The following is a 12930-nucleotide window of genomic DNA, read 5'->3' as shown; positions in this document are numbered from 1 at the left end:
GACTGTGGTGCTCAGTATTGAATTCCATGATTTTTGATTTCTTGGAGGCCATGTTCCCTCTTTCACCTCAGAGCAATTCCCTTTGATTCACTGAAGCCCCCAGTCTGCTGTCCAAGTCAGAAAACTAGAGTGATGTGAGATGTAAGGAGCACTCTGTCTTTTCCTTGACACAGGCTGTTCCCCTAATTTTTTTCACCCAGTTACTGCACAGGCAGCAAGCATCAGCCTTTGCTGCAGACTGGAGGAAGCTACCCAAAATATCCACAGGTGATTCACCACAGGTAGACAGACACACTGCAGCTGGGGTGCCATCCTGAACTATTGCACATAGTGCTGAGCTTTCTGCACGAGTGGGGTCCACACGCAGTAACAAGCAGCCTTGGCCCCTGTGTGTCCCTACGGCTGCACAGCAGGAGCTGAGGCACGGACCCAGCCGGGGGCAAACAGAGCTGAGCCCCAACCTGCTCATCCCGAGTTGGAAACAGGAGCACATCCAGCGCACAGGTACATGTCCCCATCTGGACATTTAATCCCAGAAACGTATACTCAGGCCTTGGGTTTTATCAGGAGCAGACAGACTAGCAGCTGCTGTTTTCACTGCCCAGTGACAGGAAATCCAAAGGGTCTGTTCTCTCTTGGTTTACACAGTGGTGAGTAGTTAACAGCAGGGGTGATCTGCACTGTTTCTTCCTCCTAAATGTTGCTCTTTTGGTGGTGTTCAGGCTGAAACTGTGGTCTTTGCAGCCTGGGTGGGGACAGAGAGGGGGAGTTTCTGTGCACTTCTTTGCTCCACGATAGGTCAAGTGGCAGGGTGACAGTGTTATCTCCCCCTGCGACAGGAGGTCACATTCCCACAGTGCTGCTAGCAGAAGGCAGCAGCACCGCAGGCTTTGCACAATATTTTAGGGGGGTAATGAACTGGGAAACATGGCATTTTCTGTGCCTCATCTCCCCTCAAACTAGGTAGCGGGTCCTCCACTGAGGTGAGCCTGCTGCTGTGGCAGCCCTCAGACAGACATGGCCTTCACACGTGTGAACATCAGAGCTGGTTGGAGGCCCAGGGGAAAATGCTTAGGGACAAAGCAGATGCTGTGAGGAAAAAAAAAAAAAAAAAGCCAGAAAAGACTATTTTAAAATACTGCATGCTTGAACAGTAGCAGTGAAGCCAAAATAAAATGTTTTTAAAAAAACAAAAGTCAGTGCGCAGGCTGTGGGAAATACAACGGGGTCATGAGAAATGCGAAAGGCCTAAACAGAGAGCAGCAGGAGCGAGGGACCGCGGCCCCATCCCCAGAAGCCTGGCCACAGCGGCGCAGGGACAGCAGGGCCACCAGCAGGGCCGGTGACGCCAGCAGCAGGACAGAGGCAACACACACCATGCCCCCGCAGGGTTTCGCACCCCAGGGCAGAGCCGGGACCTGCTACTGTTTTTTAGCAGAGCAAGAGGCACACGGCTGATGCCCAGCTCCAGATTAACCAGGACTGCTGGCTGAGGCACTTGCTGGGGTAAAACATCCCAGTCAGGTCAGAAGAGAAAGTATCTTTCCCGCCCCCATCCCGAAGTACCATGTCAAAGGAGAATTGCATCTTTCCAATGTAAGGAGGAGATGCAATGGAAGGGTTTATAGTATAACACATCCCTAATCCCCAAAAGTCCAGGCAACCTGAAGGGAGAGGCTGATGGCCACAAGAGCCCCCCATAAAGTAGCCACACCACCATGGGAGAGAGCACAAGGCTTGGCCAGTGTTGGCCCCTCTCTGGGCTGCTGGAGCAGTTCAGGCCCAGGGAGCAGTACCAGGACAAGGAACAGTGCAGTGAGCTCTCGGCGTAGCATCCTCTGTGGCCCAGGGCCCCTGTTCCTCCCGTGCTGTTGTAACTCCTGCCTCTGTGCCAATGGCTTCCAGAACGCAGAGGAAAACTCTCGCATCTCAATCACCTTCTTCCGACTCTTCCGCGTGATGCGTCTTGTGAAGCTCCTGAGCCGAGGGGAGGGCATCCGGACGCTGCTTTGGACCTTCATCAAGTCCTTCCAGGTATTCCTCCATTTATATCTAAGACCTAACTCTTTTCTGTTTCGCCTTGGTGGCCCCTCAGGGAGGGGTTTCACCCAAGTGTCTGAGCTGAAAGGCTGCTGGTCAGAGCTGTGTGCAGCCATGACACGTGGCACAAATGAGAGTAAATGAGGCTTGCAGAGAATGACTGTCTGGGTACAAGTTTCATCTTTAAAGCATGAGTAATTGCTTGAGACCTTCCTGAAGAGCCTTGATAGCTCAGTTCAACTCAATTACTGCCTGTCTGTAACCATCAAACCTCCTTTTTTTTTCTGTTTTAGCTGTACTTTATATCTGTTTCTTTAAGCGAAATACACAACTATAAGGAAGGCCCAGGTCTCAAGTTTCCCTTAGGCCTTGTTTTGAGGATTTCCAGTGAGTAGTAGAGCTGTGTGGCCCCCATGCTTTCATCCAGGAACTGTTTCACATTTTCAGGCCCACACCTTTGGCCCTGGTAATGATGCCAAGTGATTAAATTGCTGCTGCTTTTGCCCTGGAGGAAGGTGCGTTTCAGTGGTAGGTAAAGTGCCAGAGCGGAGAGGGGAAGGCGAAGGAGACCAGACTGAATAAGAATCATTACCTCTGGGGGAAATAAACACCAAGAGATAGCTACTCACTACAAAAACCGCCTCTGAATCACTCCCTAACCAAGCCATGTATAGAAGAATGGTAGTTAGAGATGAAGCATGGCATGTTCCTGCATTTTACAAGTATTTGACCTAGACTTACTGGGCCAGCACAACATGGATGTTAGCTGGGGCAGGTCCAGAGGAAGCGTGAGGGAAAGACAGCACAGGACTACAAACAGTTGTCTAAACATGAGAAAAGATACAGGATGCATCACTGGACAAAAGCATGAAAGAGCAACTTGCACAAACCAGAAGTCTTGAAACAGCAACCGCGTATCCCTCAGACTGAGGCTTTAAATGGTCAAAAGCATTTGTATTAACTCAAATGGGAAAGGAGCTGATCCACACTTTAAAACTTAAACCTCATCAGCTACAACACAAGCTGCAACCAAAGCCTGCAGTGCTGTTCTGTCTGCATCAGCAGGAATAGCATGTGTGTACACCAGGGATCAATCTGGACCTTTTCCAGTGCAACTATCAGGTGGTCTCAGTAGCCAGACCCCCTGGCTCATGCAAAGAACTCTCACTTTGCACACTCCTTTGACGGCTAGAGAACCTAATATTGCACAGCAGTTTTCTGACGCATCTGTACCACATGTGACTTTTTCCATTGCTTACGCGGTTGCTAACTTCCAGGTTGTTATTTGAGCAGCTCCAGTGGGAACCATTTTGTCTGCAGGCATAGGAATGAGATTCCCTTGGCACAGCTCAGCCACCCTCAATGCAGGGGACAGAGTCACACTTTCCAGTGCCTGCCTCTCCTCCCCTTGTCCCTGTGCCCCTCCGGCCTTTTTAGCAATAGCTTTCTCTTATCCTGAGCTTAGCTTGCCACGGCTCTTAGCTGGATGGGATGAGATGGATGGGAAAGGGAGTGCCTGGTACTTCCGTTCAGTGACCTTCAGACCTCTTTGACTGGAGAGTCACTTTTAGGCAGGGCTGTAGGGTGATGGGAGAAAGTATCAAGGGAGGTATCTCCCACAGCAGGGAAAAAATAAATTTAAAAAAAAGCACTGCAAGCGAGTGCTTTTTCCCTTGAAAGCCTTTAGCCATTTGTAATACAGTATTCTCTGCTCCGAGCTCCTCCTCTTGCTACTACTGGGAGGCTTCTTTGGTAGCTAAGAATAGCTACTGTGCAGCGCTCTTAACTCAGCCACTCCCACTGTCAAAAACTGGGATCCCTGCAGACTTCGTCTTGCACAGGCTCTTCTCTGTGTCCCCACATGCTTCCAGGAAACATCTTTGCTTACACAGGGCAGCCTAATAAGCAGTGAACTTGCACTGATGTTCAGCTGCCATCATAACTACCATGTGCCCTGCACATGGCTCATGGTCCTTCCATCCAAGTTGGGGCACTGGTCAGGGGAGCGTGTGGTGGGAAAATGCTCAGCAGGATTTCTGCCTGCAGAGATAGCACCAGAGCCCAGGCTGGCGAGGGCGAGGAGTAGGAAGTGAGAGGGGTGCTGAGGGCAAGGCAAGGCCGTGGGAATCACAAGGACAAAGTGATAAAGCCAGGGAAGGATGGAGCTGGAGCAGGACAGAGCCAGAAGAGTGGAGTATGGGAGGCAGGGAGCTGAAGGAGCCATGGGGAATAAGAGGTAAGTAAGAAGGTGCATCAGTGGAGAGGAGTGGGCTGAGCAGAAGAATATGGAAAGACAGTGGAGGGCCAGACGACCAGGAGGGAAAACACTTTTCCCATCTCCATTTGAAAGACAGCAGAACCAGTAAGGTTATGCACCTCACATCCTGTCTGGACACTATTCCAGGGACTCTTCTTAGTGTGTTTATGAAGTCCCAACTAGATCCTCACAAAATGTTTGGAGCCCAATTCTGAGCTGGTGTGTCTCCACTGACATCGTGGGGTAACCATACAGATTTGTCTGACCCAAAAAAACACAGAGGTATCAGCCCCTGAGCCTCAAGATGATGATTACAGACATTGTTTAAAGGTTTGAATTTTTGCCATTTTAATATTCAGATCTCTTTGAGATGACTTGTGCAGATCTTAGTGAAATCTCCATAGTGGTCAGTGAAAATTTTTCCACAATTTATCCTTCAGGATTTAGACCTGTTGAATTTAGGTATAGATTTAGAATGCACAAATCTTATATTTAAAAATAATAATGTTGTAGGCTTTTTATGCTCTGTGAAATGGGGTGTTCAAAATCCAGATCAGGGACTGTACCCACATTTTCGGGATGAATGTGTCCACCCATTGCCTCTGAAGTAAGGTCTGGAAATGTCTGGTCTAAGCAATATATATTTCAAAAGCAACAGAGTAGAAAATTCCTCCTCAAAAGCCTGAGTCTTTGAGAACCCGAGCTGTGCCCTTGATTTCTGCTAGTGACGGAGGAAACTCGATAGCAACTCAACACTTTGCTGATTGAACAGACCTTTTCCTTACCAGGCAGCTGTGCATATCAGGGCTCTTCAACAGCTGATCATGGACACCCAGTTCATTGTGGACACCGTCACAAACACCTAACACTGAACAGGGGAAAAAAGCCGATGCTGCTTTAGGTACTTAGGATGGTACCAGCCGTTGTAGCAGGAACCTTGAATTTGGATCTCAGCAGCTGTCGCTTTTTTTATTTCACCAGACTGGGTCCAGAAAAAAAATCACATTGCAGTTAATGCCAGAATAATACTGGTTGTGAGGGTTTTCTCCTCTTGATAAGCAGCTGTAGACACTGTGGAGGCAGCAGAGCGACACCATCACGAGTGGGAGCAGAGTCAGAACCGGCCTGAACTAGGTGGCAGCAGGGCTGGTGGCGGAGAGGACAAGGAAATATGGGCCTGTAGAGGCATCTAGTGGCCACTTGTCCAAATTACAGAGTCCGCGTTTGGGGCTAGTTTCCCAAAGCCAGGAGCAAGACCCAGGCTCCAGTGTGCCCGGCTCTCTAGAGACACGGTGATTTTCTTTTTTCATTTCTAGGCTCTCCCCTATGTGGCTCTCTTAATAGTGATGTTGTTCTTCATCTACGCCGTGATTGGAATGCAGGTAAGTGATGCTAAAGAGCTCAGCTGTTTCTTTCTTCTCCTGTTAGAGTTTTGGGATCTGACGTATAAAGTAACTAGATAAATATGTGGTTGTAAGGGCTTACAAGAAGATTTTCACCCAGTAAGTTAAGATGGCAACTAACCTTGGTTAGAAAACATTGTCTACCTACGCACTTCCAACAGAAGCACAACACGCTCCAGGAAAAACGAAACAAAACAAAAAAACCCACCACAAAACTGACCCATTAACTGACCTATTTAATGGCAGAATGCAATATGCAAACAATACAGGATCACGGCTGCCCTCCACATTCTCAAAGGAATACCCAGCAGCAGAGGCAAAGCAGATTTACTGCCTCACTCTTTGGTTCAAAACAGTTGCTTCTGTGGGCTTGTGGCTGTGCTGCACTGAACAAATCCAATTTTTCCCTTGCATCACTTTCACACTGGTGTAACTTCCACTGAATTGTAAAAAACAACTTTTGATTCACACCCATGAAGGTAAATATGGGATCAGACCCAATGTACCGACTCTCTGTGTTTGTGCCAGCTCTTCAGGAAGCTGCATCAATACAATATCCTATTCAGTTTGCAAAATGAACTTGGAACCCGCCTGAGCATTCATCTGTGCAAGGAACTGATTTTGCATACAGACCATTGAAGAAAGCATGTGATATAGGCACAGTCTGTGGCAGTCCCAGCCTCATTTGCTATGCTGCTTTTCAAACCAAGCTTCTCTTTCCACTTCGGTGTTAATCAAAGATCTCAGACAAGTCAGCCATCTGGGACCAGAGACCAAAGTATAGAAAGGCATGGCATAATTGCTTCCAGAGGTCTTCAAACATGACAGGCTTCTTGGTTTCACAATGCTGGCAGGATATGTAATGAAATTCATCTGACCTCTGTGACCTTATTTTAATTTGTTTCCTGTTATTATAATGACATCTTTTCACAAACTCATCTACCCTCCCCCAGTTTGAAAAATAAAACTAATCTTTTCTTGAATTATCATAGGTTATCTCAATTGCCTCCAGTAATTACAGCCGTCATTTAGTCTACTAGACTCATACTATAAGCTTGCCAGTTTTGCCTTTAATACCTAACTAGCTCAAATGGCCAAGATCTTAGAGGATTACCTGTGCTATACAGAAAATCACTTGAGAGTATTACGCTAGTGTTGTGTAGCTACGCAAAGCATTTAAAATGGTTTCCAAGCACCTACACAGATCGGGTCTACAATAATCAGGGAACTGGCAGGACTAGATATTTTATTCCCTTTTCTGTCAGCTAGTTCTAAGTTGGCTTTTTAATCCTTGGCTTACATTCAAGTCTCTGTTTTAATCATCTCAGCAGCCTGAAGATCATATATCTGTCTTTCACATTGATCTAGATTACTAGATCTCTTCCTGCCCTCCTGTCTTCCAGTGAGAAAACCAACTTTTCTCATCTTCCCTGTTTGCTTAGAGCCAACAGACTCTTTGCCCAAATGGCGTCTCAGACATTTTGTGTGCTGCTCTCTTGAACCTGCTGACACATAGAGTTCCCTCACACGCAGGGACACATAGGAAGGAAAATCCTCCCTCGCTCCATTAAGCAGCTACCTTGAAAGACTAGATGTACCAGATCTGATGAAAATAGAAGCATTTCCCACAGAAAGGAGACCTACCACTTTATCTCAGCTACTGCCCTGACTTGGAGCGTAACAACATTCAAGCCTCACTGACTCATGTGCCCAAGTGGAAAAATCCAAATTGATGCTGATGGATGAAGCCACCCATATCATGGCCCAGGAGGCACAGACTGGAGACAGGAACCTCCAGTAGGTGCCTAATGCAAAGCACCCATAGCAGCTGCTGCCAGTCCCTTGAGTGTGAGGGAACCTGCAGGGTCATAAGGCAACTCAGGCTTCCAGCATGGGAAGTTCCCTTGCCTACACTTGCCTGAAGTGAAAAATATGGGCTGTCTCAGCTCACCCTGCCTCTGAACGCTTAAACTGTCCTCCCGCTCCTCCTCAGTGCAGCTGAGCTGTCACTGTTGCCCACGGGTTGGGGGCGGTCAGGGCTGGGGAAGGCCCACACACCCATGAGGAACCCCTGCGGAAAGCCTGCCACATGCAGACCTTCCCTCCCATCTGGCACGGTGTCCCCACCATTGTCCCTGCACTTCTCTCCACGTCGTCATTTCTCTTGGGGTGTTAATTATCAGTGACATTTGCTTGAAAAGAAGCTCCATGTTCTCTGAGAGCTGCTCTGTTCCTGCTGCTCATTTTGGCTACAAGATTACAGCTCTCAGTCCTTGAGATCTCTGTCACATTGCTATCGATGGGGAATAAATAGTCCTGACTGACTATGCTGTGCAGAGACCTTTCTGACAGGTGAGGTTTGTTAAGCTCTCAGTCCTGGTGCCTGAAAGTACCAAAGATATATAACACTTTTTCAAAGAAGCCTGAAACTCTCCTGCACTGCGGACTTTACATCCAAGGACAGACCTCTAAAAAGGTTTGCTGATGGTTGATGGCTTCATCTGGTGGCTGGATTAACTAGTTGGTGCAGTGACGGTGATTGAACACGGAAGGAAGCTGTTAGCCATCCTTGTCTGGGCAAATCTAGTCATCATCTTCACACTGCTTCATTTTGGGGGCGGTGGGGCCTGAAACACCTCCGGGTGGCAAGCATGGCCACTAGAAGAGCAAGCATTTGGACAATCTCCAGATCCAAGGCAACATACTTTACATTGTTTTGGGAAGATCCAAGGCTCCCCACAGAATTGGAAGCTCAAGGCTTTGCAGCTATCATTTCCTCCTGGTGAAGACAGATAAGCAAGAAAGGAGCCTTTTCTGCCGTGTTGTTGATTTCTTTCAGCTGGACCCCCTCCCCATATGACGACCTGTTAAAATAAGGCCCCATATCACATTTTCAGTGTATGAAATAGAATATCGTGTTTTAAAAAAAGATGTCTCTTGTTACAAAATGAGTGCTTTTCCAGTGATAAAGCACAAGCAAGGGAAGGAACAGCAAATATGAAAGACCTGTGGAAATGATTTTTTTAAGAAAAGAGCAGATTCTATTAAAATCAGAGCTAGGGTGAGGCCAAGAGCTACAGGTGACATGAGGTTTGGGGATTTTGCAGGGCTAACCTGAAAAGACCTCTGCTTTCTGCCAGGTGTTTGGTAAAATTGCGCTGAATGATACCACAGAAATCAACCGCAACAACAACTTCCAGACCTTCCCCCAGGCAGTGCTGCTGCTTTTCAGGTGGGTGTCTGACAGCTCTGGATTGTGTCAGTCTGGGAGCACAATTCCTCTGCTCTTGGGCACAGCTTATCTCCTTCTACCGTGACATGCTCGTGAGGTGAGTAGAAACATGTTGACCTTTAGTGAGTGAGCCTGGGAGCTGTGTCAGATGAAACACCCAGTCCCTGGAGCCTTGCATCCTGCCAGCTGACACTGGCCAAGACTCAGTGCTGGGGAGGGTGGCAAGTCCTCCTACTCAGAAGGAAGGTAGCCAGTTTTCAGTGCTCTCCAACACTGATATGCATCACAAACTCCTCCTTTCTTTCAAATTGAGCCAGTGTGACTTCCAGCTTATTTTAGCAGGGAAAGGGACATGAACTCCCACTCATGTTTTGGTATGGTCATGCCCAGCTCAGCTTAGCACATCATACTGCTCCAGCTGTGGCCAGGTGTGCCAGGGCCAGGGAGGGGTGCTGAAGGTGTGAGGAGTTGGCACAAATTCCACACTTTCTCCTTTTTTTCAAGGAGTTTTTTCTTGCAATCCACAGCCATGTCACACACATCTCGATGACTCCCGCTGCTTGGAGCATGACAGCCCCATATCCAGACTAGGCAAAGCCAGTCAGGAACAACATGCTGATGACAGTGACCAAGCCAAAAAGAGGAGCAGAGTATGCCAGTGTATGTCAAAGAACAGTCAACAGCCTAACTTGCTTTTAATTGACCTCAGTGGCAAAATTCCCATTAACGTTAATGAGAGCAGGAACAGGTTGCTAATGTGCCAGTCCCTCTCACATCGAAGGTCACTGCTGTCTTCTCTTGTCCTTTGCCGTGCCCAGGTGTGCCACCGGTGAGGCCTGGCAAGAAATCATGCTGGCATGTCTCCCAGACAAGAAGTGTGACCCAGAGTCGGAGCCAGCCAACTCCACCGAAGCCGATAACTCCTGTGGCAGCAGCTTCGCTGTCTTCTATTTCATCAGCTTCTACATGCTCTGTGCCTTCCTGGTGAGTCCACCCCAGCAACCAAAACCTGCCCTCTGTCAGACTGATCCCCTGCTTCCCCAGACATCAGCACTGCACAGCAGAAGAATGATCTGAAAGAGGGAAAATGTCCTCATGCGGTGTTTTCCAACAGCACCCTTTCAGTGACAACACCCTTTTGGTCACTGCCACTCCTGCCTCCCTCCAGCTGTGGGGGATGCTCTGCTTCCAATCCCAATCCTTTGTGCGTAGCAAAGGAGCACTCTTCCCCCCCTCCTCCTCAATGAGAAAACCAAATTAGCATGTTGTGGGCTGTGCTGAGGCTAGCAACGCCTCAGCCACACATCCCACCTTCCCTCCTACCTTCCTTCTGGCTGCTGAGCAGGTTTTTACTCCACTGCCAGCAGCGATGACTGTGAGAATACACATATCCCACTTGCATCTGCTCCATGTTGGCAATGCGGCATTGCTCAGAGCAACAGCACATGCTCTGCAGCTGGCATCAGTGTGCAAAACTCTCCCAGTGAACAGCAGCAACAATTTAAAAGTTTTGGTCTTTGGTCAGAAGGACGGACTTTTATCTCAGCCCCACTGCTTATAGAAGATAAATCTCAGGTTCTTCCTCCACTACCCTACTATGCTGGGCAAAAGCACAGGTAAATAAAATGCCATCACAGCATGCCTAAACGTTCATCAAACTTGGGCCTCATCTATTCAGCAGGGAAGGGAAAAATGTGACTTGCTAACAGTATCATGTCTCTAGGATCTTCCCATTTAAACTGGGGGCTAGCATGGGTGAACAGAAAACCCACCACCAATGGCTTTCTAGTTTTATGAGTCCAAATCCAGACCCTAAAGGAAAACACAGTAAAGTCTGCTGTTACTTGCCTCATCCATCAAGTCATCTCTGTCCTTGTTTGCAGATCATCAATCTTTTTGTAGCTGTTATAATGGATAACTTTGATTACCTGACACGGGACTGGTCCATTTTAGGACCACACCACCTGGATGAGTTTAAAAGGATCTGGGCAGAGTATGACCCTGAAGCCAAGTAAGTAAACCTGCCTGGATATCAGAGCTCCTTGGGAGAACAGGATCATTATTTTCTGTTCTCTAAACCCAGTGCAGTAAGTGCCATGTTCCTCTTGCAGGAGCATTTTTTTCTCTGCAAAAATCCTGAAATAGATACATCCACAAGGTATTGCTGGTGAATCCATAAGCCATCAGTGCAAGGATACATACAAAAATCTCAGCATTTAATCTGCACTGTTATCTGGCAGGACATTGCGTCACTTTCAGTTGAGGGGAGACAGAGACTTCAGAGAGGGGCAGCAGGAGATTGAGGAAAGGAAGTTAGAGGGTTGGTTTATTGTTGCATGTGTTTGTGACATTGAGCGGTCACTCTTCTGTTTGACTTCCTACTCACAGGAGAGCTGCTGTGCTCAAGTCTCCGTTTTGTCATGTGTCACATAGGCCCATCACAACCTGTACCTTCACATGGCTGTGTTACATTGTCTACAGGGTTATTCACATCAGCAGACTTGCAGGGATTTAAAGTTACACAAGAACAACTCACACAAGGGCTTAGCTGACATTCAGTATTATATGCTGTTTGACACATGCTTAGGCTTAAAGTGCATTTAGATCCCTGTGACATTATATTACAGCACAGTTGACAATTGTAATTGCAAAGCCCCCTTCATAATGCAAAGAGTGTGGAAAGAGATCTTGGCGTAAACTAAAAGCAGACCTCTTTAGGAGACACAGTGTCAAGATTAATTTGGGCTCAGTTTCTGCAATATGTGAGGCCATGTCACATTATCAGAGTGACACATAAATTGAAACTCTTCCATGGTGGCTGCCCAGAGAGACTTTCAATATGGATAAGGGATAAGCACAGAATTCTAATAAATATACTGTTTGTTAACAAAACAGATGCTATGATACAATTCGTGCTTGTTTAAAGGCAAGACTACAGAGGCTGAAGCCGTATCCCAGATAGCCACTCAATCCAGAAGACATCCTGGTCCTTCCCACCTATAAATGGGAAGTTGTTTTTTCCTCTTCCCCATTCCTGTCCCATGCTTGAAGCCCCACCTCTGGCTCTGGTAGCTCTTCTCCCTCCATGAGAGAATTCTTCTTTTGAGATGCCCATTTACAAAACTTAAAATAAACCCAACTGCTCCTGTGGAGGAAGTTCAGCACTTCGTTTTGCACAGGCTCCGGTAACACCCCAAACTAGGTATCAAAAGACAGTGGCTTGGGGCTATTTATATGGGAGGTAAAGTGTCAGGAAAATAGACCTTTTGCACTTCTATGCCCGTTATAGCCCTGAAACTGACGGGTAAACAAACAGCCATAGATGGTGGGGCATAGTTGTGCTGGGGTGACAACCCCAAATTGTCCATTCATGCACTGAGGAACTGCAGCATTCAAAACACTGGCATCAATTCTTGCAAGCGTTGACTCATGTATAACTGACAGCTGGGTTCTCTGTACCAGTGGGAGTTACATGAGTGCTGGGCAAATCCTGAGGAATGCACTGAATGCAAGATGCCTGAAATAATACCTTCAGCTATTCACGTCCTTCAGTTTCACATCCTTCCACATTATACCCTTTCCCTTAGTTTTGCAGCTTCTACGCAGGCAGCCAGGACACATTGTAATCAAATTACATCTGTTGGCTAAGGACATGAAAACATTGTGCATTCAACTACAGGTATTTTTCATATATACAGTTGCAGTCCATTTGGGGTAAAGAAGAAAAATGACAAAAGGACAAAAAAAAAATCTTATTCTTCCTATAACTTTGGGTAAATAAATTAAAAATCCTTCCAGAATAAGTGAAAGGAATAATGTTAGAAAGAACCATTAGAGGAAAGGAGAAAACAAAAACAGAAGACCAGACAAAAGCAAAAAGGGCAAAAGGAACAGAAGCTGAAACAGTTTGGGGGGTTTTTTTGTTTTTTTTTTTTTGTTGTTTTGTTTTGTTTTTAATTGTTTTTAATGGTTTGTGTCATTACTGGCATTATGCTTTA

At 46.9% G+C, this 12930-nt stretch overlaps 1 protein-coding gene across 20 annotated transcripts in view; it reads left to right on the top strand.

The window, feature by feature from the left end:
• Nucleotides 1-12930, top strand: part of CACNA1C (calcium voltage-gated channel subunit alpha1 C) — a 490018-nt gene that overhangs the window by 452482 nt on the left and 24606 nt on the right. For all 20 annotated transcript variants that reach the window (XM_082047656.1, XM_082047663.1, XM_082047666.1 and 17 more), the window contains 5 exons: nucleotides 1906-2034; nucleotides 5614-5679; nucleotides 8841-8932; nucleotides 9751-9916; nucleotides 10816-10943. In XM_082047656.1, coding sequence (XP_081903782.1) covers nucleotides 1906-2034; nucleotides 5614-5679; nucleotides 8841-8932; nucleotides 9751-9916; nucleotides 10816-10943 — 581 coding nt within the window. The remainder of the gene's footprint in view (nucleotides 1-1905; nucleotides 2035-5613; nucleotides 5680-8840; nucleotides 8933-9750; nucleotides 9917-10815; nucleotides 10944-12930) is intronic.

This window comes from Streptopelia decaocto (assembly GCF_964273445.1).
Source record: "Streptopelia decaocto genome assembly, chromosome: 1".
Taxonomy (NCBI): Eukaryota; Metazoa; Chordata; class Aves; order Columbiformes; family Columbidae; genus Streptopelia; species Streptopelia decaocto.
The sequence above is the reverse complement of the archived record's forward strand: the minus strand, read 5'-3'. Positions and strand labels throughout refer to the sequence as shown.